Source organism: Trachemys scripta, chromosome 8 (genome assembly GCF_013100865.1).
Source record: "Trachemys scripta elegans isolate TJP31775 chromosome 8, CAS_Tse_1.0, whole genome shotgun sequence".
Lineage (NCBI taxonomy): Eukaryota > Metazoa > Chordata > Testudines > Emydidae > Trachemys > Trachemys scripta.
The window spans coordinates 14,584,881-14,612,625 of record NC_048305.1 but is presented as its reverse complement, the minus strand read 5'-3'; the positions used below and the strand labels follow the sequence as shown (position 1 = coordinate 14,612,625).

At 43.6% G+C, this 27,745-nt stretch overlaps 1 protein-coding gene across 1 annotated transcript in view; it reads right to left on the bottom strand.

Moving 5' to 3' along the window:
- LOC117881455 (solute carrier family 22 member 5-like) overlaps positions 1-17,468 on the bottom strand; it is a 38,988-nt gene extending 21,520 nt beyond the window's left edge. Inside the window, exon 1 of the mRNA XM_034778742.1 lies at positions 16,992-17,468. Within this exon, the coding sequence (XP_034634633.1) occupies positions 16,992-17,384 (393 nt within the window). The 5' untranslated portion in view covers positions 17,385-17,468. The remainder of the gene's footprint in view (positions 1-16,991) is intronic.
- Positions 17,469-27,745: the final 10,277 nt, after the last annotated feature.

Genomic DNA, 27,745 nt, shown 5'->3' with positions numbered 1-27,745 from the left:
TTTTTCTTCTAAATTAACCAAGGTTAATCCAAATACCTTGATGGTAAATGATTCAAACGTACACTCTGAAAGGAAAAAAGCCCCCACCAAACAAACAAAAAAACTGTCAACCTGTTTAGGCCCCAAAATTGGAATTGGAATCCAGAGCCTAATTCTGAAGAATTGGAATCCAGAGCCTAATTCTGAAGAATTGGAATCCAGAGCCTAATTCTGAAGCAGGGGTGAATTCCTTGTCATCTTGGAAAACTTGGGGCCTCAGTAACAATAGATTATTCACATCATGTGTAGTTCCCCCACCCCCAAAGGGATTTTTCTTCTTTGAAACAAAGATAAATCAACTAGTGTGGCAGTGTTTCTTTATGGACCTTATCTAAGTCCTGCTAAAGACAATGGAAACATCCTATTAAAGTAAAGAAAATAAAAGAATAATTTAAAAAGTTTTCCATTAGATCTTTGGATTTTTGACTTGGGACAAAATGCAGGGAACTGCAAGGGAAACTTCTCTTACCTTAACACCATCTTCCTCAAAACAATATAAAGACAGGCCTCCACTGAGCAGAGAACAAGCTATCCATTGTGCCTAGTTATGCAAGCTGGGTTTGTGATATGCTCCTACGCTATGGTTTTGCTCCGCTATGCAACCCAAGAGTGCAGATTATGCAGTTATTCAGGAGCAGAATTTCCAGATACTGTTCTTACTGTAACCCCCCCAGCTAGGCTTAAAGGATATATGCAAAAAGGGGGAAAACAAAAAATGCAGGGCTCTAGAAATTCTGCTTGGGAATGGTTTGGTCATAAACTTCCCTTCCAAGAAATGCAAACACAAACATACAGTAAGGAGGTCAAGTGTTTGAGTCTCATTACTGACAAATATTGTAGGGAAAAGGAAAGGGGGGGAGAAGATATCAAATCAACAAAGACATGCAATAGTTCACAACTGTTCACGTAGCTGAGGGGAGGCAGAACACATGTTACTAAAATAATAAAACCTTCATAAAGCACTTTAAATCTTAAGGTGATATATTAGCAGTAAGTAATGGAAGAGGCTTAATTTTATTCATATTATCTGGAATTTAAAAAAAATTTGTTTACTAGAGCCAAACAAAACAAAGCCAGCAAGGAAGGCAAGTCACCCATAGCTAGCTGTTATATCACCTGCACAGGAATAGTTGTGGCATTCACCCCCTGCTGAGGTTTGCTTGTTAAAGGGATTTAACAGAGGACCAATGAACTTTGGGGAAGAGAAGCAGGAGCAGTACCTAATAGTAGGCTGAGCATGTGACTGGAAGCCAGAAATTCAGGAGTTCTAATTCTAGCTCTGCCTATGTGGCAGGGCCAAATCCTGCTTGTCTCACTCATCCATAGAGTTCCACTGATTCAAATGCTATGGATGGATCCTGACCCTGCTGCCCAACAAAGAGAGTCAGAGAACAAAGTAATCCAAGGGAGAGCTTTGAATCGTAGAGAGGAAAGCAGTCTCCTGAGCTCAGGGCTGGCTCCAGGCACCAGCTGACCAAGCACATGCTTGGGGCAGCACCTTATAAGGGGTGGCCAATGTTGGGGTGGAGGGGGGTGCTCGCGGGGCAGCGCTCGAGGGTTTTTTCTTTTTTCCCCCCAGTGGTGCGGCGCTGTGGGGGGCGGGGGCTTCGGTGGCATGGATCCCTGAGATTTAGACACACCCCAGAAACAACTTCATTTATGGTCTGAGCCTTTTCCCCTCTTTGCCTTCAGACTATTTACATGTCAGGAGGCAGCGCCTCGTCAGCCCTTAAGGATCTACCTTAATAGCAGGTACAGATGGATCGAGGCTGGATTTTCCCTGGGGGTTCTGGGCCCACTGGCAATGCAGTCCTGGGAAGGAGGGAAGCTATCCCCATTTTGAGCTAGGACTCTAGAGTGGAGCAAATGCTGAGGCTCTAAATTCCTACTATTCCCTGGTTCCTGCTGACCATCCTTATTCCCTGCAAGGAGCCAGTAGTGGGAGAGTAGGCTGCACAGAGAGTAGAGGCAGGGATGAGCTAGCATGAAGCTCATAGCAGCTCTGTGCAGGGTTGTGGGACCAACAGATGAAAAGAGTTGGCCAGGCAGTGTAAGGCTGTTGGCTGGATGGGTGTTGGGTGAGTTTCTGCTGATCTACACTGAGGACAGTTCTTACTTCTTTCTGGAAAGGGAGTGGGGCAGGAAGGAGGACTTGTGTAGGATGAGAGGAGGTTATGGAGACTGAGGTATTGAAGAGGACAATATTCTCAGTACCTTAGTACAGAGCAGCGAAGAACAACTGCAGTTCTCTAAAGGCCTGGATGCTGTCAGCTGGTTTCCTTGAGGAGGAACCTTAGGCCTCCCCCTCTCTGACTTGAGGCTGGTACTCTGCTCTGGGCCCCTGGTTTTCTCCCTACTGTTGTGCAGGCCTGCTAGTCTTTAAGAACTTAGGACTCTGCAAAGGGCAGTTATCAATAAGAAGGGGACATGCTGGCAGCTCAGGCAGGGCCGGCTCTAACTTTTTTGCCGCCCCAGGCGAAAAAGAAGAGCGCCGCCCCGCCATAACACCTCCCCCACCCAGCGCTGCGCCGCCGACCCCCCCCTCCCTGAGCGCCTCGCCAGGCTGCCCAAACCCCCGCCGAACCCCCCCGAGCGCCTCACTGGGCCACCCAAACCCCCGCACCCCCCGAGGGCCACGCTGGGCCGCCCGAACCCCCGAGCGCTGCGCTGGGCAGCCCAAACCCCTTCTGGCACCTTGTGGCTCCTCAAGATCCCCACGCCACTGAGCCTCTGGTACCAGCAATCCAGTCAGACTAGATGATCACAATGGTTCCTTCCAGCCTTAAAAATCTGCAAATCTATAAACTTCTGGTTGAGCCAAAGCATGTTTTTAAACAATATCCAATTTGATTTTAAAACTCTGAGTGACAGAAAATTCACAATATCCCCAAGTGAGCTGTTCCAATAATTACCTCATCTCTAACTTATTTCCAGTCTAAATTTGGCTAGCTTCAGCTTCCCGGCATGAGATTATTTCATGTCTTTGTCCACCATATTACAGAGCCCTTTAGTAAAAGAAATCCTCTCCCTACATAGGTACCTATAGGATATGTCTACACAGAGATAAAAGACCTGCGGCATGGCCAGGCTGGCCCAGAGCAGCCTACTCTGGTTTGTGGGGCTAAAAACTGCTGCGTAGACATTCAGGCTTGGGTTGGCACTTGAGCTCTGGGACCCTACACCCATATAGGACCCCAGAGCTCAAGTTCCCACTTAAGCCCGAACAGCTACATAGCAATTCTTCAGCCCAGAATCCGAGCCCTGCAAGCCCGAGTCAGCTGACCTGGGTCAACTGCAGATTTTTTAATCCCTGTGTGGATGTACCCACAGAGTGTGATCAAGTCACCACTTAACCTTCCTTTTGATAAGCTAAATAGATTCAGCTTCTCTCTTGCCATACGGCAAGTTACCAGACCATGGATCGTTCCTGTAGCTTTTTGCTGAACTTTTCCAATTCTGCAACTATCCTTCAGTTCTTTTCTGTTTGCCTCCCATATCAGCTGACCCATGATTATGCCTTGGATTAATGTTAGACTAACTGGTTTATTCTGGTATCAAAGGGGTAGCCATGTTAGTCTGGATCTGTAAAAGCAGCAAGGAGTCCTTTAGCACCTTATAGACTAACAGACGTATAATACCCACGAAAGCTCATGCTCCTATACGTCTGTTAGTCTATAAGGTGCCACAGGACTCCTTGCTGGTTTATTCTGTTTACCCTTTTAAAATACTGGCACAGCATTAGTTTCTTTATGTCCTCTGGAACTTCCCCAGTATGCCAAGATTTGTTTAAAAAAATCAACATTAATACCTCATATTTTCTCAGGCAATTCTTTTGAAACTCTTAGGTGCAAGTTATCTGGTCCTGCAGATTTTAAAATTTCAAACTGCATCTACTAAAGTTAAATGTCCACTTCTACTGTAGCAATAGAAAGATATGAATGCACTGTCCAGGTACTTTCCAGATATAGAACAGGAATATTTATTGCTTTTTTGCACTGTTAAAGTAATAGTTTGTATGCAATAATAGTGATTGAGTGTTACAGCGGATGCTGGAAGAACCCGCTCTTTAACCTTGGTAAGTCGTCCAAAAATATCTCAAATTAAACGCAAAAAAGATGCTTAGTGGAATACTGGATTAAAAATCGGACATTCCCCATTATTAATATGAGACCCGAAACCTTTTCCTGAACAGGCTGATGAGACTCCCTTTAATAATTCTGTGTTTTGAACTAAACAGTGGATTAGACTATTTTCACACCCAATGCTACTGTAAATTTCACCAATCTTGCCTGAAACAGGCCCGTTTATACAAACTAGAGTTTGCAATACAGATTGTTCTTTTAAATTTTTCTCTCTGTCAGAATTCACTGAATGGCTTCACTCCATGTTCTAACATGCGATGTCTCCTACATAATACAATGCAGAAGTCACAGGGAAAAAAATGTCCATTCTATCTTGCCAAAGAAACAGCACACTGCTAATCTCTGAATTCTTCCTTAGTTCAGAGTCTATCACACATACACTGCAAACAATAAATAAATATATATATATATATATATATTACGTTCCTGTCACTGAACAAAACTGGAGAGCTTAAACTGACTAGGAAATCTTAGCAACGCACATTTAACGCCTTGAAAATATGCAGCAAGTGGCCATTGCCAAATAAACTGAATCCATCAAATCACCTACAATAATTGATTATTATTAAATATACCAATAAAGCACCACCCACTGCATAGTAAATGCTAATCCTGAATCCTAGATTAGTAAAGACCCTCCCCTTCACCCATCCCACCCCCTACAGTAGCCAATGGAAATGGGCATCTATTTAAATACATTACTTCTAACATGGGGCAAAGATCCAATTGGCCAAAGATTGTGCCGTGACATTTATAGAGTAACTGGCAAAAGCAGTCCAGTGATTATTCTCAACTTGTCATATTGTACTTGTGAGTTAGCTATATGAAGTAATGTTTAGCTACCTGCTTTTATGGATCTTCCATTGTGTACACGTAACATGCTGTCCAATCAGTGTGTGTGTCCAGGGGCTAAAATTTTCTTCTGGTCACTGGCCCAGGGCCACTTTTTGGAAACACTCATGGGTACTGAAAGTTTCATACTGCTCTGCCAACTGATTACTTACACTAGCAGATGGAGAGATATCCAATCTTAAAATGCCACTCTAATTACAATCTTGGCTTTTCTTCCACTCTAATAAAGCGGTTTAAGAGCTGTAATGCTGAGAATTGCTAGAAGCAGAAACCAATGTGAGCAACTTGAAATCACAGCTTTCCAAGGCTCTGTTTGTGGAATATCAGTGGTTTAAAAACAAAAAGTCATTTTAAGTAGGACAATAAAAGCGTGGGCCAGATAGCAATCAGAATGTTGAAATCTTAAGGTCCAATATCTCATGACTTGTTTGGTCATGAATGAGCACAATAAATGAACGCTGGAGTCTTCAGTTTTCTAGTGACATATGGAAATGGTTCATAAACTGTGGTCTACAAAGCCACCGCTGTCACAATAATGAAGTATTGCCAGTCTTTAGGAATCATGTTTCCTGCTGGGTGTAGCCAGTCCAGAAATCTTGAAGGACTAAAGCTCTGAGGTGTAACTAATTCACGGCCTGCACCACTATACTTGAAGGTCACTTGGGTTGTCACTTTCCACTAGAAGTGCTGTTTGGCACTGGTCCAGGACTGAATATAGAATATCTGAGACCAGAGAAAGGAGTAATTTTCATTCCCCAATATCCTCTCAACGAGGTTACTAGAATTCATGGAATTTGCCTACAATGATGTATCAGGCATAGCAAGTATGTCAGAACTAGAGTGAAGAGGTTACAGGCATTCTTGTTTCCATGCTCCCACCTTCTCTTGCTGTTCAGTTCCTCTGTCCCCATAACATTCAAAAGTCTATTTTAGAGGTTCTACTCTCTCCCCTTGACATGACAGCTTGGGATGACAGAGTCATCCCAGGCTCCCAAAAGGCCTTCTCGATGGTTCCAAGCATATTCTGTGCAGCAGCTGCCTATTTTTTTTCTCAACTCAGAGCCACTCCATGTAGCAGAGGAGAATGGGCTCAGTTACATCAAAAGCAAAACAAGTTCATAAAAGAATCCTCCTTTCCTTCTCTTCCCCCTCCCCCACCCCTCACTTTGTATAACTCTTTAAAGCTGCCTGGTCTTTGTCTTCAAATCCGGCAGTCGTTTCCATGCAAATGCTAGCAACAGCGTAATCAAATCTCCTAAGGATTTTAAGAGGCTGCAGTGAGTGAAATAAGTGCTAGAAATGTTGCTTTCTAACATGTTAGATACCAATATTTAGGAACATGATGAATCCTACCATTCAAAACCACTGGCACAGAGAACTCTTGCTGTATCGTGTTTTAAAGCTGTTGGCAAACATACTTCGTATGGTAAGGTTTAGACCTTACCATTTTACAAGACTTCAGCTCCCAGGCACTCTTAACATTGTGTTATTTGAAGTTGATTGTCAGCCCTATTGACTGCAGCGTCAGAAACAGCTTCAAGATATAAGTCAGGTGGGTGACACAGAATGTATTGGGAAAGCAAAGGTCATAACAAAAGAGTAGGTGAAACAATAGTAATTTACACATTTGATCTGTTCCAAACACACTTGGCAAGTGAGTGTCAAACTTCATTAATGATAGGTGAAGAGGCACAAGCAGGTTATGTGACCTGACAAAGGTCACAGAAGTCTGTGGGACAGTAATCTGACTTCCAGTCTCTTCATTTGTTAGTCCAGAACCCACCGTTGCTGTTTATATGCCAGATAATAAAATGGGTGTGGGAAGAACTTAATATCCCTCACACTATCAGATGTTTGATTTGTCCTCCGTACAAAGCCCTAACTTTGTAGTAGTAATTAATGCTTTTCTCTGGAGAATATTTCTAAAATTCTGTACAACCTGTTTTGTTTAACATTGGGCATTTGGAACCAAAGTAAACCCAAACTCCTAGCATTATAGGGAACTCAGTTCCAAAACTTAATGCATTTTTAATTAATTTAGTCATTATGAATTTCTACCTTTAATTCAACAATGGAAAGTATTTAAAAATTGAATTTTACACTTAAATAGAATTACAGTCACAGCAGTATTAAGAGAATTCAACCTGTTAAACTGGCATTTCTTTTATTCTTTCATCATATGCCCTGTAATCAAATAATGATCTGAAATTTTACATAGTACCTTTTATTTAAAAGGAATGAACTTTGAAAACTCTTCAAATACTGCTTCAATCACAAATGGTATGAAAACAACCCTCTGATGAAACACTACAATTATTTAAACAAGCACAACCGAGCTATACAATAACATTCAAGACAAGAAATGAAGAAGACTATCATACCAAATTAGAACTGCAGTGGGAGTTTAGGTAGACAGAATGTACTATAGTTACCTTAACCTCAGTGTCCTGGCCAAATTTTCAGTTAACACAATAATTCTTATGAAAAGTGCTGTGAGACCTTCAGTAGCTTCAACTAGTCAAAATCACATTTTAGATGCAGCCACTATACCCGTAAAGTCCTACCTAACTCAAATGGAAGAATGGCACTTTGTAAATTAACATGACCAAATCCTGCAGTGTCTAAGGGCTTGTCTACATGGTGCATTAGTCTGCACTAGTGGGATATAAATTATACTGTTAATGTAGTCACAAAACAAGACTTCATTAGTGTGCACCAGGGAACTTTTAGTATGCGCCAGTAGGATCCATGCAAGCCTGTTAGTGTGCAACATGCTGGTGCACACTACAATTTAAACCCCGTTAGTGCAGACTAATGCACCATGTAGACAAATCTTAAGACTCCCAACCAGACCGTGACCTGGCTTGACCCTGCTCAGCTTGTGCTGTGATTCTGTCACCCCTCATAAGAACATAACATACAAACATAAGAACGGCCATACTGGGTCAGAACAAAGGTCCATCTAACCCAATATCCTGTCTTCTGACAGTGGCAAATGACAGGTGCCCCCGAGGGAATGAACAGAACAGGGAATCATCAAGTGAACCCTTTCCCTGTCACTCATTCCCAGCTTCTGGCAAACAGAAGCTAGGGACACCATCCCTGCCCATCCTGGCTAATAGCCATTCATGGACCTATCCTCCATGAATTTATCTAATTATTTTTTGAACCCTTGGCCTTCACAACATCCTCTGGCAAAGAGTTCCACAGGTTGACTGTGCGTTGTGTGAAGAAATACTTCCTTTTGTTTGTTTTAAACCTGCTGCCTATTAATTTCATTTGGTGACCCCTAGTTCTTGTGTTATGAGAAGGAGTAAATAACACTTCCTTATTTACTTTCTCCACACAAGTCATGATTTTATAGACCTCAATCATATCTCCCCTTAGTCATCTCTTTTCCAAGCTGAAAAGTCCCAGTCTTATTAATCTCTCCTCTTACGGCAGCCGTTTCATACCTCACAAGATAATATGATAGCATCCCGTTAAAAAAAAATCCAATCAATCAACCTACTTACAACAAACTTCCAATTTGATTTCACTACAAATTTTTCATGCATTACAACATGTAAATTGCAATTCTATTATAGGGGAGTTTTTTCCATAGAGGTTGAGAACATCTTACTATATAGTACCATTATGCATAAAGTAAGCTTCACCATTATTGTAACTGCCAAGCCAGTGGTTTGTAATTTATTACTCCCCACAAAGTAGGCATGTTTCTCAGATTAATCTGGAACAGCCTTCCAAGGGGAGTGGTAGGAGCAAAAAAACCTAACTGGCTTCAAGACTGAGCTTGATAAGTTTATGGAAAGGATGTATGATGGAACTGCCTACAATGGCATGTAACTGATCTGCGACTGCTAGCAGCAAATATTTACAATGGCCTGTGATGGGACACTAGATAGGAAAGGATCTGGGTTATTACAGAGAATTCTCTCTCAGGTGTCTGGTTGCTGGGTCTTGCCAACATGCTCAGGGTCTAACTGATTACCATAGTTGGGGTCAGGAAGTAATTTCCCTCCCAGGTCAGATTGGCAGAGATCCTGGGAGTTTTTTGTCTTCCTCTGCAGCACAAGTCACTTGCAGGTTTAAACTAGTGTAAATGTACAGAATTCTCTGTAGTCTTTAAATCACGACTTGAGGACTTCAATAACTCAGCCAGAGATTATGGTCTATTACAGGAGAGGGTGGGTGAGGTTCTGTGGCCTGCAATGTCCAGGAGGTCAGACTAGATTATCATAATGGTCCCTTCTGGCCTGAACGTCTATGAGGTTACAAAGAACTGTTCCACTATAGAAGCACTACTCTAATATTAATGAAGGTTTCATTTCCTTAAGAGTGTTACTACAGGCACCAAACATAGATAGACCATTACAACTATCAAATACTTCCTCTAGAGGCTTGCTCAATTTCACCCCTGTTATATAAGGAAGACTTTTCTGAAACCTGCAGTTGCAGTCTATGCTGTTTATTGTTTTCTGATCCCAGCACGGGCAAACATAAAAGATAAAAAAACAATAAGAAATTGGAATTATTCTACAAGCTAAAAAATTAAAAATTGAGCTGATAGTAACGGTTTTGTTTTGGTTGACCCTGCTCTTCCCTCCCACCTGCAACCCTGTAAATGAAGGCACGACCTTCAAGTGATCTGTCATTCTCACCATTCACTACTTATGAACTCTGAACCAAATTCTGCCCTTAGCTACACTCATGCAAACCACTACACTTAATGGGGTAGCATGGGCATAAGTGAAGAATTATCACATAAGTTTGTGTTATTTACATTTATCAAGTGCCCAACGCCCAAGATGCGCTATTTCACTATATAAACTATCCAAAAATGGAAACCAGGTCCACATCTACAAAAGGATACAGTGTATTTCTTGAATTCCTTCTCCTGAAGTTGTGTTAAGCCTTTGCAATAGTCTCATCTGTACAGAAAGTTAGGGGAAATTTCAAGCTTTTTCATTACTTTATAAATCAATCCAATACAATAAAATAAACCCAAAACAATGCTGCAGATGATGAATTTGGGAGGGGTGGTGGAGAAAGGAACACTGACCATGATCTAACACTGAACTAGCCAGCAACTTTTTTTTTAAATGCTAAAATTAGTTTTAAAGAGTCATGGAAACATTAGCTCTATAAATACATTGTCTGCGTTATGTCTAAGGTGGTGGTGTCTTAACACTGAAATGCTAGCCTACCGTACTAGACAAATATGGGCTACTTCAGGTAAGTATCCCTGGGGCACTTCTGTCTTATTGCTATTGAGTAACTTTGAGAGGCAAAAAAGGAGCACTTTTCTGTGCTGGGAACTTGCCAGGAGAGCTGGCAGTTTCTCAAAGAAACAATATTAAAAGTACAACAGCAAACTATCCTGATGCAAAGGAAAGATAAGAAAAATTGTAAAAGGCTCCATCAGGAGCTCTTTAATGACCTGAAAATCAAAAAGCAATCCTGCAAAAACATGAACGAATTGCTATGGATGAGTACAAAAGAATAGCACATGCATGTAGACACAAAATCAGAAAGGCTAAGGCACAAAATGAGTTACATCTAGCAAGGGACATAAAAGGTAATAGGTGGTTTTAGAAATACATTTGGAGCAAGAGAAAGATGAAGGAAAGTGTAGGTCCACTACTTAGCTGGGAAGGAAAGCTAAGAACAGATGACATCAAGAAGGCTGTGGTGTTTAATGCCTATTTGGCTTCAGTCTTCACTAAGAGGGTAAATTCTAACCAGATACTTAACACAAGTAATATTAACAATAAGGGGGAAGGAACACAAGCCAGAACAGGAAAAGAGGAGGTTAAAGAATATTTATCTAAAATTAGATAGTCAAGTCGTCAGGACCTAATGAAATTCATCCTAGGTTACTTAACGAACTAGTTAAGCAATCTTGGAACCATTAGTAATTATCTTTGAGAAATCATGGATGACAGGTGAGGTCCCAGAGGTCTGGAGAAGGGCAAACATAGTACCTGTCTTTAAAAAGGGGAACAAACGATCCAGAGAATTATATAGTAGACACCCTAACCTCAATACCTGGAAAAATACCAGAACAAATTTGTAATCATCTAGAGGATAATAGGATTATGAAGAATGGCCAGCATGTATTTGTCAAGAACAAACCCACCTAATTTCCTTCTTTGACTAGGGTTACTAGCCTAGTGGATAGGGGAGAAGCAGTAGATGCGATGCATCTTGATTTTAGTAAGGTTTCTGATGTAATCCCACATGACTTTCTCATAAGCAAACTAGGGAAATTAAGTACAAGTTAAATTGCTACAAATTAGATGCATAAGTGGTTGAAAGACCGTACCCAAAGAGTAGTTATCAATGGCTGTCTGTCTGTCAAAATGAGCAGATGCATCCAGTGAGGTCCCACAGAGGGTCAGCCAGGGTTTCAGTACTAGTCAATCTTTTCATTAATGACTTGGCTAATGGACTGGAAATTATGCTTATAAAACTGGCAGATAACACAAAGTTGCACTTTGGAGGACAGCATTAGTATTCAAAATAATCTTGACAAATTGGAGAACTGGTATGAAATCGACAAGATGAAATGCAATCAAAACAAGTGCAAAGAATTTCATTTAAGAAGGAAAAAATTAAATGAACAACAAAAATGGGGAATAACTGGCTAGGCAGTAATACTGCTGAAAAGGATCTGGAGATTAGAATGGATCACGAATTGAATGAGTCAACAATGTGATAAAGTTGTGAAAAAGGCTAATATTCTGGGGTGAATTAACAGAAGTGTCATGTGTAAAATAAAGGAAGCAACTATCCTGCTCTAATTGGCACTGGTGAGGCCTCAGCTGAAGAACTGGATCCAGTTCTGGATGCCGCACTTAAGAAAAATGTGGACAAATTGGAGACAGTCCAGAGGACAGCAAAAAAATGATAAGGTTTAGAAAACCTGACCTATGAGAAACAGTTTTAAAAAAACTGGGCATGTTTAGTCTTGAGAAAAGAAGACTATGGGGCGAACTGATAAGCTTTCAGATATGTTAAGGACTGTTATAAAGAAGACAGTGATCATGCATTCATCGTGTTCACTGAATGTAGAGCAAGACCAGCAAGGAAGATTTAGGTTAAATATTCAGATATCTTCCTAATTATAAGGACAGTTAAGCACTGGAATAGGCTTCTAAGGGAGTGGAATCCCCATCTCTGGAAGTCTAACCCGTTCTTAAAACAACAAAGAGGTTGGACAAACACCTGGCACAGATGGTGGAAGTTTACTTGGTCCTGCCTCAGGGCAGGAGGCTGGGCCAGATGACCTCTTGCGATCCCTTCTAGCCCTATATTTTTACGATCTGATATTGTAGAATCAAAGAGCTCCTTCAAGTGCAATTCTCTTTTTAAAAAGTGCTTATTAAACAATGATATTGTGGACCTCTTAAGGACTTTAAGATCAAATCAGTTTCTAGTATATAAGTAAACAGGATGTCTTTTCAAATTGTGGGCATATTCAGCCTGTGATTTGAAAGCCAAGAGAAATATTTTTCTTGCTCTGACATGACCAGTAACAAAGATTCTGAAATCAGGACTTTCATTAGACTTCCTCATCTTCATATGTTAGTAGCTTTCCCAATCAATACATCTGTTCTCTGTGTATAGACGTATCATATCCGCTCATTTTTCTGAAATAAGTGTGGATTGCTTTTCACTTCTGATTGCCCTGCAGAAGTAGCCTAGCTATGAAAGAAAGTTTAACTAAAGTCTTGTCTACACAGGGACACTCAGAAAAATTAATCCAAATTAGCGAAAGGTGGATTAGTTAAATGGCATTAAACCCATGTGGACACCTTCATTCTACCCTTAATTCTGTTTAGCTTAATTACACACAGAGAGCAGATGTATTAAGAAAGCTGGTAACATGAAGAGGAGGAAATCTAATGAGAATCCTGACATGACTTTTGCTATGCTATGCCACCACTAGAATATGCATGAAGAGGTCAGTAAATGTTTAACTTGGTAGAGAAAGCTTTGATTTGAACTTCAGCCACTGGTTCCAACTTCAGCCACTGGTTATATAAACAAGGCCAGTGCAGTTTCATTAATCTCTCCTGTTTACTCTTTAAAAAAAATAAACTTGAATACCTGGAAATTATGCACATTACTAGTCTATGCTTCCGAGGGCAATTCCTACTGTTGGTACCATTGTCTCCACTTTCCCATACCCACTCTGTTAATTCGCTTCATATGAGCTCTACAAAGGTGCAGGGGTCTACCTGCATAGAGCTAATTACATGATCAGGGCCCTACATTGTGAATTTTGGGGGGTAGGGAGTGTCTCTTACTATAGGTTTGTACAGTGCCCAGCACAATAGGGTACCAATACTGACTAAGGCCTTGAGGCACTAATGTAATTCCAATAACAAGACGATAAGAGAGAAGTAGGCTTCCAATGAAGTTTCTTCTTTTAAAGTCACATAATGGTTGCATTTTGTTAAACGAACAAAAATGTAAAACTTGCCCTTAACCACTTGATTTCAAATTCCCACTAGTGTAAATTTTGTAATGAGATATTCTAAAAAAAAAAAAAAAAAATTGCAAAATGTAAGGATGAACACACAAGTATAATAATTTTATGTCATATACCACCAGGCATGCGGCAATTACTCCTACCATCATAACACTTAGAAAGTGGCTGAACAGAGGTTTTCAGAATAGCAGACTAAAAGTTGAGCACATTTAAAATTGGCCAAAATATGTAAGACCATTCCGTTATCCAAGAGAAGGCTACTTCCTCTTTGTTCCTCCTCTACAGTCCCTTTGTCTCATTCTATTTCACTCGATAATTTCAGTGTCAAATTCTGCTCCCACTTACACCTACTCAATGCCACTGAAGATAGCAGAGTTTAACAGTTATAACTGGAAGAGGAATTTAGCCCTTTGTTTAATTATCACACCTCTAAGTGTTTTAAGTGCCATATATCACTTTTTATTACCATTTCATTCTGCCACTGACTTACATAGAAAAGAAATAGAAATTGCATAAATGGTGGTTTTCTTGAGGGCATGAAGTTTTATTCACCTCTCCACTTATAGTGTTTAAAATGAGTCACAAATACAAAAAGCAGTTACAGTATGTATAAAATGATCAAATATACCAGCATCTCTAACTGCAACCTTATGTTAAATTTACACTGGGAAGACTGACATGAGAAAGAGGGGTTTGCTTTTAGATAAGGAAGAAGGGAAAGGCATTTTAAGCCGCTTCTGCTTCTTAAAGACTGTCACATAAGTGAGGGCCTTTACTGTGGCCATGCGACATGAGACAGAAGATGCTTCAGGCAACATTTTTTTTTTTTTTTTTTCTAGATTTCAGTTAAAACCAGATCTGGGACAAAGGTCCTCATGGCCATCTTGACAAGTCAGAGAGAGATATGCAGCTAAACATGAGATTAATTAATCATAAAAGGGCAGGAATGAGTCAACAGATTAGAGAGTTAAACAAGTTTAACATTGAAAACCTCTAAGTAGGTGAAAGGCCACAGCTCTTGCAAAACTGACCCAGAAGCATAAACATTCGTAAAAGAAGTCATGATGCATGAAGTCTGGGACTGCCAAGTACAGTTAACTCCTGCAAGCACAGGGATCAGGCAAACAAAACAGTTTCAAACAAAATCAGCCAAACTGTACAGTGTGTTTTCTTGAAATTCTAGTGTCATGCACTGTATCAGCTTCCTCTATTCTTACAGTTTGTTACCAGACTCTCCATCTTTCTGAAGTTTAAAGTTCAGCCGGTTTAATTTGCAATGTGCTGAAACTCAGTACACGGTTTTGTCAGCGAGGAGACAAATTATAGGATGAAACCATGTCTAAACCACCAAGCCATTGAGCTTTGAAGCATTCAAAACAAAAACAACACAATGTCATGTGAACTGGAATAATTTTAAGAAAGCTCCATTTTTTAATCTTCTCTGTAATAATAGTTTAGGCCTTTGCAATAGTGCTTTTCAGTGGTGTCCAGATACAGTTCTCTTGAAAGAAGTTCAGAACAGTTAAGTGTCTAAAGCAGATCTTAAAAAGCAATTTAGGTGATGCATCAGTGCTGAAAGGTGAAAGCTGGTGTGGAGATGGCAAAACTTCACTAAAATCAGCTGTGAAAATCGTTCAAGCCTCAGTCACTACCTAAGCTCAATAACAGTTGTCAACAACCAATTAAAGTTTTGCCCTGTCTACACTGGCTGGTACAGTGGTCTGAAAAATTATCAGGGGCCTTCCATTTAAAAAAAAAAAAAATCTGATTTGCCAAATGTAGTACTGGGACAGCAAAATTCTAAGTCACTGAAGTATGCAGGTTACATCAAAAGAGGCTTACACTTCCTTTGTTACAGCAATCTCCTAGGCACTGCTGCAGAGAAGCACAATGGTGCATGTTATTCCTGCTATTTATTTTTTAAAAGGTTTCTGTTTCTTGTAGAAGCCTTCAGCTGGGGAAAAATATCACAAGAGCTTGACAGACAAATTTACATATGATGTGTGGGAAAGAAGACAGAAACTTTCAGACTATCATTGTTTCTGCCTCACAGACACACTTCCAGCAGCTTAAATAGAGATGACATAACTTCCCCACCCCCAGTCTCTCCTTCAGCAATAGCTTCCTACACCAATCTCCTGTCTAGCTAATCCTTCTCTTCTTCATGCATCTGAACTGTTGTCCTGTATATTTTAATAATCTAAATTAAACTGTACGCCCTCCAGCACCCACACTTTGGCACTCCAAATGATTTTTAAAACAGCAAGTACATTCATGACACAATATAAAGACAGGCAGGCTGCAGGGACCAAATATAGGTTCCTTTGCAAACACCTAGATCTTCAGTTAAGAAAGAGACACATCAGCAAAGCCCAGCACAAACCTCCCCATGCAAAGTGGTTTGCTTCACTAAGGAATGTCCAATTTTTTTTAATATTAACATTTGATAGACATGTCTGATTCAATAAATGTGTAATCAGAAGTTTCACTTAATTTAATAAGATCAGCAAAAACAATATGTACTGGGTCTTGTAAACAGTCTGTAATTTGATAGCACCCTGTTAAGGAGAGAGCTGATGCTTATATTACTGTATAATGTTTCTCTAAACAAAAGCTCACTGATGTAATTATTTTAGTTTTGTCTCTGATATTTACATAGCAATGATTTGTTAACCTGTTAAAACTTTCGAAAGAAAGAGGCAATATAGTCAGTGACCTGAACAGTCAGAGAAAAATCTGTTTCGTGTCAAGAGGAGAAAGTGTAGGGTTGATGTAGCTACAGTAAGCAACTCAAGATGAACAGGTCCCTAGAGTAATGCGTCCAGTATTGGATATGCAGTCCCAAAAGTGTGAAGGTAGTGGGCTTCAACATAGAGGACAGGTGTATTCATGGCCCTGCAGCCTCCTCTCCTGCAAGCATAGCTATTGTTACACACTAGGTAACTATGGGCCCACTTTTCCCCTTCCACCAAGCTTCAGGGCTCCCATCCACAGCACATCTCAACAGTTGCCACTGGAGTCAGTAAACACACATCCTGTGACAGAGGTACTGGCGTGTAGAATTCTGTCTCCTGTCATGGGTTGGGGACTAGGAAATAAAGCAGAGTCTCTCCCTGTATTATTGATCATTTATGCACCAAATCAGCAGGTTATCAACAATGACTTCTGTACCTCTGTGCCTCCAGTGGTTACCGATACACTCAGACCCCTTACCCAGGCCCCCCTAACTCCCACACTGGCCCCACATTGTTAGCACTTCCCTTCTCGGCCCCCATCCCCAGCACCTCCCACCCTGAGCACCCCACTCCCTGTGCCCCCCAACACCCCGTCCCAGCCGCATCCCGCCCCTTGGCCCCACTCCCCATCCTTCTCCTCATCACCCCAAGACCCCTTCACTCCCCACCCCTCTCGTCCCTGGCCCCCAGGGCTCCCCCACGGCGGCGGCCCCCGCCCGGGCGCACCTCGGTGACGATGGTGGAGAGGTAGAGCTCCCGGCTGTACTCCCAGCCGTCCAGGCACTTCTCCTGCTCCAGCTGACTCAGATCCACATCCCTGCCGGGCTGCAGCCCCAGCGCGGAGAAATTGGCCAGCGACTCCAGGCGGTAGCGGCGGCACCTGCTGGGCCCCTCCCGGCCGCCCTGCACCTCGCGGGGGATGCTGGCGTTGAGCCACTCGCGGCTCAGGTTGGCGCCGGGGGGCACCCGGCAGCGGTGCTCGGGGGCGCCGGCCAGGAAGACGATGGAGAGCCCGGTGAAGCCATTGGGGACGATGCTGGCGCTGAGCAGGAAGAAGACGAGGCGCTGGAAGGGGCCCCACTCGCCCAGGAAGGCGGTGACCCCCTCGTAGTCCTGCATGGCGGGGCGCAGCGCTTGGGCCCGGCGCTGAGGAGCGGCGGCGGTGGGTACACGCGGCCCCTTCTGGCGCGGAGAGGGAGCGGCCGCCGGGAGCGCTCCCAGGGCCGGCCGAGGGGCCGGGCCCGGCGGGGGAAGGGGGTGGGGCTTTCCCACCAGGGCCCACGCGGGACAGGTGGCGTCGCCCCCGCCCTCTCCCTGCTGCCCGGGCTGGGCAAGGCAGGCGCTGGCTTAGGGCGGCCCGCCCCCGAGGCCTGGCGCTGCCCATCCTGGGGGGCGCTACTGAGCCCAGCTCAGCTCCCGGGCTCTCTCCCGGCCGCAGCCCCGAACACGCCGCGCTGTGGAGACTGCCGGTTACACCCGGCTTCCAGAGCCCCGGCTCCGCAAATGGGCGCGAAAGCTGGTGGGAGCCAGGCAGGGGCTCCAGGCACAGCAGCGCCGAAGGGGGAGCAGCCGGGCCCTGCAGCCACAGAGCTCGGCCCTGGGTAGGAGACAAGCTACAGCCCCTGGTTTGTAGAAGATCTGTCATCTTTCCCCTACCTGCCCGCAGTTGGAAGGCCCGGGCCTGAGTCTCCTTCCTCCTTGTGTGGCCATTTGCCCCCCCCCCTCCGCCGTGCAAAGTAAGGTCCCAATCTAGGTCCACTGTGCAGGTTCAGCCAGTCTAGGGCCACTTCTCCCCTGCAGTGTTTACAGTCTAGTTTAAGACAAAGTGTAACAAGGGGGAGAATAATGGAGGAAAGATGAGGAGAGCAGAGACGGCTCAAGACAATGTACTACTCCCCTCCCCCCCCGCAGAAGTGCCATAGGCATAGCTTTAACAGGAGATGAATTTACCATAAAATGCCTACAACATTCACCATACATCTGCCACGGCCCAGCCTGCCATACACTGTCTACGTGCACCATGCTAACCCGCATTAGCAGTTCATTAATGGGCTTTGATCTAGTCCTCTCTGAAAGGAGATGCCATCTGCCCTCCCCTCCGAACGAACCCATCTGAGTGTCAATCTGAAGGGCACCTTAGGATACAGGGGGAGCAGCACTAGGCCAGAAGGGGGGGTCCCTGATATGAGGCTGGAGGGAGAGGGGGGGCATGTAATACATGGATGGAACAAGGCAGGATAACATTGGTCAGGGACTGAAACCTGGACACATATGGAGTGCAGGCCAGGACTCAAAGGGAGATGAGTACATGGGAAAGATGGGGTGGGGTTCAGCACACAGTGGGGGACAAATGGAGTGGGGGGGACTAGGGACAGATGGGTGGGGACGCTAGGAATATGAGGCAAGGAGCAGACCACAAGGCAGATGGGTTGGGGCAGGATGCTAGAAGGGGGCCTATGGGATGGGGTGGTAGAACCCCAGGGTCAGACAGGATCGGGGCATAGGACTCAATGGATCAGTAGCCTGGGGTAGGAAGAGTGGGCAGCCCCCAGGGGTTCAGGGGCAGATGAGGTGGGAGATAGATGCAGGAGCAGTACCCTGGGTGCTATATGGGTGATTTAGTGCATCTGCCCTCCCCTGAAATGAATGGCACATGCCATGGACCACACATGTAATTCAACAGGGCATTAGTAACTTGGTTGGGCTGTGTTGTGTACAGAGATGTTTATAGAGCGTTGCACAAGACCTTTCCTGTGCTGCTGCAGGCCTAATTTCCAACGATGTAGTTCCTTGAAAAGCCATTCATGGCAACTGAGAGAAGCTGCCAGGGAGCAAAACCAAATAAACCTTGAAGTGTTGCACAACTATTTGCAATCTTATTCACATTTCTCATTTACAGTATCTGAGTCAAAGGTAAAGCAGCCTCACTTAGCAGTGAAACGTTGTCGCCCAAGTGGCTAATCCGAGTTTGGGGCCCTGGCAATGTTCCATTTGGGAGTAGAAATCAGTGATGGTTAGATATTGCTTTGATACACTTTTGTTTATTTACAAAGAATGTAAAAAAACCTTTGTGACTCTGAACGCAGAAAGTATCAAATAGCAGGAAACAGGTTTTTTTGCTCAGAGACCCAAGACCACTCTTTTCAGCCTGAACCTCTGACCCAAGAAATCTCCCCCTAGGTTTCTTCCAGGGTCAGACCCGGCTTTCAGCAGCTCCTTGTGGCTAGGCCGTCTCTGCTCATGCATGCACATATCCAAAACAATACTCAGCAAAACCCCTCTGACTTCTCAGTCCAAAAATTTCTGGGCAGGTTGGTTCACAACCCCCCTTTTGTTTTAGGGGGGGGGGCTTGTGATTAATTTATCCTGGCAGTTATGTTAATTGAGGAGTGTGTTACACTCAAAGAGGTTTGTGATGTAAGCAGTCACTACTTCTCAGCATAACAATATTTTATCTCAGACAGCATTAATACATCTCTTTGATGAAAATTTAACTTTTACCAGGTAATAAAACAACTAAACTTTAAGAATCTGTATTTACGTAGAGTTAAAATTTACACACAAGGTCACAAAGTCAAGGGAAAGGAGAACTAAGAGGCAGACTTACCACCTCACTAGATATGATTCAGAGGGGGTCTATGCAAGCAGATCTAATAAGGGTAGTTTCCACAAGGAAAGCTGAGGCTGTAGCACTTCAGTGTAGAATCACTACAGCCACAGGAGGGGTTCTCCCAATGGCATAGTTAATCCACCTCACTGAAAGACGGTAGCTATGTTGATAGAAGAACTCTTGATAGAAGACAACCTACTGATGTCTACACTGGGGGATAGGTTGGCATAACTATGTTGCTCAGGTGTAGGGGTGTGTGTGTGTGTGTGTGTGTGTTTCACAGCCCTGAGCGATGTAGCTGGGTTGACTTAACTTTTGAGTATAGGCCTGGCCTACCCCTGCCTCTCTGCTGTGCTGGTGTGTTAAAGGTAAAACGGTATTTTTCATTCAGCCACTGTCCCCCAAAAGCACCAGTCAGAATTTCTCCCTAGGGCTCCAGAAAATGCTAAGAAAAGAGACAGGCTGCTGAACTTCCCCAAACACATTGGCCCCATAGGGTGTGGTTTTTCCAGCCAGCAGTTTGTACAGCCATCGCCCCACAGCTGGCTGCGTTCAGTAGCACTAAACAGCCCAAGTTCCGGGACATTCCTGCTTTTTTAAAAGGAGCGACAGAGCATACTGCACCATGTGGTAGCCTCGGCTTTCCTCGTGGAATCTACCCTTATTAGATCGGCTGGTCCCCCACTTTGTTGGCTAGGGCAGAATTTGGCCTCAACATTCTAAATCTTATACAATATGTAATGCTCAACAGAGTGGGCTAAGAATAGGCTCATACTCTTAGCTGAGTTGCTTTGCTTATGAGTTTAAATCAGACCCTGGGCATGACCTTTTTATGGTAGCACTGTATTTAGAAAAAGGTGCCTGTAAATCTTTTAAAATTACTTAAAACATGGAAGAAAACACCACCTACGGTTTCAAGCACAGGGATTCTATTCTACTCAGGGCTCAAGAACAAACAAATCAGCACAGGTCTGTGGCTTGGTCTTTCCTGAGTTTAGCTACAATGCTGCTCTCTGTGAAGGTGAGCACCTGTTCCAGATGCAGATTTTATTTGCTTATTTTTAATTTTATTTCTCATTTGGGAACTTATCCCTATGATTCTGCTTTAAGAGGAGGAGTGAAATTTGGCTCAGGGATTGTTCCAAAAATATTGCAGGGGATGAGGACTCTCCCTGCTGTCAAAAAAAGAGGACAGGGCTTGTCATCTCTACTGCATAGGGCCTCTATGATCAAAATAGGTCTGCATTTCCCCTGGAAGATCCAGCCTAAGATATTAGTAGTGAATCTCTGTGAACCTGTGTCATAACTATAAAGGGAAGGGTAACAGCCCTCCTGTGTACAATACTATAAAATCCCTCCTGCCCAGAGACTCCAAAATCCTTTTACCTGTAAAGGGTTAAGAAGCTCCGGTAACCTGGCTGACACCTGACCCAAAGGACCAATAAGAGGACCAGATACTTTCAAATCTTGGTGGGGGGAAGGCTTTTGTTTGTGCTTTTTGTTTTGGTGGTTGTTTGCTCTTGGGACTAAGAGGGACCAGACATCAATCCAGGCTCTCCAAATCTTTCTGAACAAGTCTCTCATATTTCAAACTTGTAAGTAAACAGCCAGGCAAGGCGTGTTAGTTTTATCTTTGTTTTCTCAACTTGTAAATGTACCTTTTACTAGGGTGTTTACCTCTGTTTGCTGTAACTTTGAACCTAAGGCTAGAGGGGGGTCCTCTGGGCTCTTTAAGTTTGATTACCCTGTAAAGTTATTTTCCATTCTGATTTTACAGAGATGATTTTTACCTTTTTCTTTAATTAAAAGCCTTCTTTTTAAGAACCTGATTGATTTTTCCTTGTTTTTAGATCCAAGGGGGTTGGATCTTGATCCACCAGGAGTTGCTGGGAGAAAGGAAGGGGGATGGTTAAATTCTTCTTGTTTTAAGATCCAAGGGGTTTGGATCTGTATTCACCAGGGAATTGGTGAAGAGTCTCTCAAGGCTACCCAGGGAAGGAAATTAGCACATTAGGAGTGGTGGCGGTGGACTAGATCTAAGCTGGTAGTTAAGCTTAGAAGTTTTCATGCAGGCCCCCATGTCTGTACCCTAAAGTTCAGAGTGGGGAAGCAGCCTTGACAGCCTGTTACTAGGGTAACCAGATGTCCCGATTTTATAGGGACAGTCCCGATTTTTGGGTCTTTTTCTTATATAAGCTCCTATTACCCCCCACCCCCATCCCGATTTTTCCACACTTGCTGTCTGGTCACCCTAGCTGTTACTGGGGTGGAAGCAGGGGGCTGAGTCCAGCAGTCCTGTAGCACACTCTCCAAAACCCTCCAACTACAACCTGAATAGGGGGTGGAGACGGAGGAGGTGGCTGAGCTGTACATCCAGCACAGGATCTAGGCACAATCTTCCTAAGTTTTGCTGAGCTTCTCTGCTGGCTCTGTTGGTTCATCCAAACCCTGACCTGGGGAGAGGGAGGGTTCTATAGGGGGAGGCATGGCAGCACTGCTCTTGGAATCTTCAGGGTTTGAAGCAGGCCTGGGCCTTTTAATTCCTTGTGTCAGCTTTTCCAATCCTGCCTGCCCCCTTTTCTTTCGAAGGGCAGGGCACTCCCACAATAGGTTTCTGAGACAGTGTCTGAACCTTTCTCCTACAGCTAAATCTTTCCACTTCTGCCAGGCTGTTTTCCTGCAGTCTTGCCCTCTGAAGGGTAAAATGCATTCTGCCCCCAGCTCCTCAGTGAGACATTATTCAACAAGGGGGGGAAGCAGGAGACACAGGCCTTTCCTTTTGTCGTTGGCTCTCTCAATCTGGCTCTCTCCCTGAAGCCTGCAACATCTGCTACAAGTGCCTCAGAGTAGGAAGTGGAGCTGAGGGGAGAATCTCCTCAAAAGAGAAGTGCAGCCCCAGGACATGGCTGGGAATTAGACAAATCATTGAGCTGAATTTTAGTCTGACATTTTGAATAAAAGGTTGGAATTTCCCCAGGCTGAAGTACTCATTGTAGTGGAGTTGTGGACCTTAGCATAATGAGGAAAGAGATGATGTCTGAGACCTTAAAGGCCCCTGTAGACTTTGCACAAGCAGTGCTTTCATGGGTGGATGATTTTGCATGCATGATCCCTCTCAACTTAAAATCCCACTGTTTAAAGGGCTTCTCTCTCTCTGAAAAAGATAGTGGTACACAAATCTGTTTCATGCAGGTAGATGGAGTTGTGGTCCCTGAGAATAGGTGCCCCAGGCAACTCAGTTCCTGGCTCTTAGTACTCCAGTGCGGAACATTTCCGAAAATGGAGGCTAATCAGAGAAGTAGAGATTTAATCCTGCCTGGCCCCGCACAACTCCACAGAAAGGAATACCATTAGATGGCAAGTTGAAGCAGTCCCTGAAGTAGATCAGGAGAGAATATCACTTTGCGAGTGCTAGCTGGTGCTGAGGCAAGGTCAGGAGCTGCCCTCAGCAGCCTCGCAGCAATTTGCAGGACTGTCACTCAGCCCTATGTGGGGTTGGACCCCCAGACTGGTGCCAGGCTCTTTCATTCTGAGACCAAACAATTACCCACAGCTGGGGCAAAATGAATTTACTGGACACTATTCCCAGGATGTATTTAATGGAGCTGTGCAAGAATCACAGGCACTGTTTTGTCCCATTCCCAGTACTCATCAACCCACAGAAATGCTGATATATCGAGGAAACCAGCCATCTACTTCAGATAGCAGGGAAACAACCCATTCCCCATAAAGGGCTGTACCCTCCCCTATTCTTAGTCTCACAGAATCAGGGATAAAACAGAATATAGCTCTATCTGAAACATCTGAAAAAGGTCTTAAAGGAGGCTTATCTTTACTTTCCCATTTTCTCAACTTCAGTCATTACTATTTTATCAGACAAATGTTTCTAGGATCATAGGAGTATTAATATTAGCTGTAAGGAAGAAGGAAATTCCCCTTCATCTCTTCCTGGGAAGTTCTGTACAAAGAGAAAGCAGAAACAAACAGACTGACACATTCTTCTGGATTATCTTGGTTTCACAGTAGACCCAATGAATAGACATGTCGTGCCAGGGAAGTCAGTCACAGAGTATCAGGCAGAAGATCTCATCTCAGAGGAATGTTAACAGAAGATGAAAACAGCCAAAAAGGAAAACAAGTGCAGTTACAGAAACAAAAATCCAATCTGTATTGGAGCCTCTTGGAAACACTTGTCTCATGCACCGATGTACTTAACAAATAATAGCACCTAGATCTCAAAGCACTTTATAAAGAAGGTTGGTATCATTATCCCAGTTTTACAGATGGGGAAACTGAGGCGCTGAGTAGACCAAAGTTCATATGAAACTTATCCAGTTATTTCCCCCTCCCGCAACTTATCCCGTTATTTCCTCTCCTGCATCTCATTGTATTACATCTGTTTATATTTAAAAAGATGATCTTGCTTCCCACACTGGAGACAGGTAGCTGTAAAAATCACATTGTAATTGATCTGTAAGCCTTAGCACAATGAAGAATGGAAAATTTATGAGACTTTACCTGAAAAACGACTAAGTGGTACATTCCATAAATCTGACCCACCTTAAAAATGGAGGAATCATTCCAAGTCAGGACAGTGATGAAAATTGACATCCAAAGGTTCAGGTTTATGTCATTAGGGGAAACTACACCCATCCTCACGCTGTTGGAGAAACGTTGTGTTAACTATATTTGCAGAAAAACACATAGAGTCTCATTTAGGAAAGCCAGACAGAATTAGCCCAGCTGTGGCAGTAATCTCTACTGAAGGGAACTTCAGGGGTGGCACATTTCCCTGCTGCCCATAGCTGACAGGTCTTATTCTGCCCCCAAGATGCAAGCAGGCTGAGATCACCTATTGTAGCAGATCTTATCACACAAATGAAACTTTCAGGTAACTTTGCATACATTTTCCCAATGTACTGTGCTTCACTTTTCTCATTTGTAAAGTCTGTGGAATAGTCGTAGAAAACTCAAAGTTTGGAGAACGTATGAATGTACCTAAATCATTCACAGACAGCCTGTATGTTCCAGCGATCTCCAAGGGTAGTAAGACACCACCGGGCGCCTGATCCTGCAAACGCTTACATGTAAAGGCTTGGCAAATTGGGTCCTGGTAGAGTCCATGTGAGTGTATTACACCAAACAGCAACCACACAAAAACTGCACGTTGAGGACTTGGAATGGAAGACAACATTTTAAAATGAGTGCAGGTGCAAAATGACTTCACCTGTTGATGACATCCAGCATGTAACTTAAACGTTACTGTACATCTCTCAGTGTGCAGGTTACCTTAAAAATAAACAGTCCTTTTCTGTTTTTAAAGAGCCTTATAGACTGCAAATTTTAGAACAAGAAGCAGTGAGTTCAAATAAGTCAGCTTCACAGACTTTTGAAGAAATAGTACAAAGCTCACATCATGCAAGGAAGTTGTTTAAAAAATTGCTTGAGTTGTCCCTCTGCTCCTCAGCCCATTTCCTGCCAACTGCTGACAATTTCATCAGGCTTTTAAACAGGAAATACTAGTTTTTAGTGATATAACCCCTACTCCATACTTTGAGGTTCATTAATTTCACACTCCCATTGCAAATAGCATCAAAAAGCAAGTCTGCCATGGCTTCCCTGGTATATTGGGTTCTGGTTTGGACTTTAATGTCAGGTTGATACTGCAAATTTGCTTAACTCTTTCAGTGGTCTTAGTTTAAAAGTCTATTCAATTAGAATTTTACTTTTGCTTCTGTAGGATTGAGGTCTGATTCCCATACTGTTTTCTGGGACAGAGTGCCAGACATTAATAAAATATAAATTATGGGTATGGCGTTCTACTACTAAACTGAACCATATTTTTTAAAATTCCAGACTAAAAGGTCCAGACCAGAACAGTTACTTACTCTACAGTAACAGTGGTTCTTTGATATGTTATAGTCAGTGTGGATCCCAATGTTAGAGTGCAAATGCCTCATGCCTGTGAGATGGGACATTTTTGAGTGGCAGCATCTGTTGGGGCCCCACATGTGCCACCTCATATGCGAGGGTATAAAAGGCACAGCAGCTGCAACCCTGATGCAGTTCCGTTGTAGTTCAAACCCGGTCATAGCTGAGGACTCAGGTAGCTGAAAAGCAGGAATGGAAAGCAGGTTGTGGATCCATGCCAAAGTACACTGTGAAGAACCACAGTTATTCCACAGTAAGTAACCGCTCTTTCTTCGAGTATGTGTCAGTGTGGATCCCGCTGTTGGTGACGGGCGAGCAGTAACGTCCTCGGATGGTGGGAGTGAGGTGTTCTAGCTGTATCAAATAGTGATTGGAGTACTGCTGTCCCAAACTTGGTATCTGCTCTGGCACCCATGTCAAGTGCATAATGTTTCAGGAAAGTCACTGGGTTACTCCTCATTGCAGATGTCCAAGACTGGAGTGTTTCTGAAGCAGGCGGTAGATGCAGCCTGTGCTCTGGTGGAGTGTGCCTTGATGTTCAAAGAGAAAGGCTCACCTGGCAGCTGATGGCAAGTACAAATGCAGTGTGTGATCCATTCGGAAATTCTCTGGCAAGATGGCTTGGTGTTTGGACAGGCCAGATACAGACACAAAGAGGCAGCTAGAAAGCCAAAAGGACTTGGGCCCAGTAAGGTAATACAGTAATGCTTTGGATTCATCCAGGGTGTGCAGTTTCTTCTCAGAGAACAGCTTTGAGAAGAAGATTACCTTTACAGTCAATTGATTTAGGTGAAAGTCTGAGACCACCTTAAGGGTGAACTTGGGGAATGCTCTCAGCACCACCTGTCTCTATGAAAGATTGTATAAGGTGCTCCAGCCATGAGAACTTGGAGTTGACTGTGTCTCCGAGCTGAGATGGTGACCCCCAGAAAGACCATTTTAATGGTAAGGTGGTACATAGAACATTCAGGACGTGGTTCTGAGGGAGGCTACATGAGCTTCAGGTGAATGACAGTGAGGTCCCAAAAGAGAGCTGGGTCTCCAAACAGAGGGTAAGTATGAAGAAGTCTTTTAAAGATTTTCAATACTGTGGGATGTGAGAAGATCAAGTGTGACACAACTGGTGGAGTTATCTCCAGAGGCGTTGTCTGTTCATGAGAAGATACTGAGCTCTGCCTGGAGCCTCTGTGCTGTTGATGCCAGACTGTGTGTTAAAGCAAACACTTATGATCTCAGATGATGTAGGTGTCAGGCACAGTGCTGGCGTTGATGTCAGTACTAGTTCCTTTCTTGGCACCATCATTTCTGAACCGGTCTTGGGTGTTGTCTGTCTTCTGGATAACACTGGCTTTCCACTAGCAGGATTTGAGAGCTCGTCTCCTTAGGGTCTGATGAGACATTCACAGATTGTGCCAAAAAGTGGTGTTTGAGCCTTGTGTCTTGTGACTTACATGTGCTAACAGAAATTGACAGACACACTGAGCATCTGCTAGGTATGTGCAATTCCCCTAGGTAGAAAGGCATCTTCTGTGTCTCTCTTATAAGAGTATTAGTCAATCACAGGATGGGCAGAGCTTGAAGCTTGCAGGTTGAGCTTACCATGCTAAGGAGCCCTGTACAGGAGGTCTTTCCAGGAAGTGTAGAGAGAGAAGGGGCTGGGTCTAGCCATCCTCATTTGGTCAAGATGGCTAGACTACACACCCCCTCATTCCCCAGTATAGTGGTCAAAGATAAAGGTAGCCAAGGAGTTCTGAAGAATTCAGAAGGTTTGTGGTAAGGTTTAGCTGAAGCTAAGAGCTAGCGGTCGGACACTCGTCAGGGTCCATCTCACTGCCAAGGGCAGATAAGAGGGAACTGAGGGAGAGTCGCAGCCATGCCGCCCTTTATGCCCTTGTACAGAAGCCCCAGGAGGCCTGAGTGTTTGCATGGTCCTGATGGG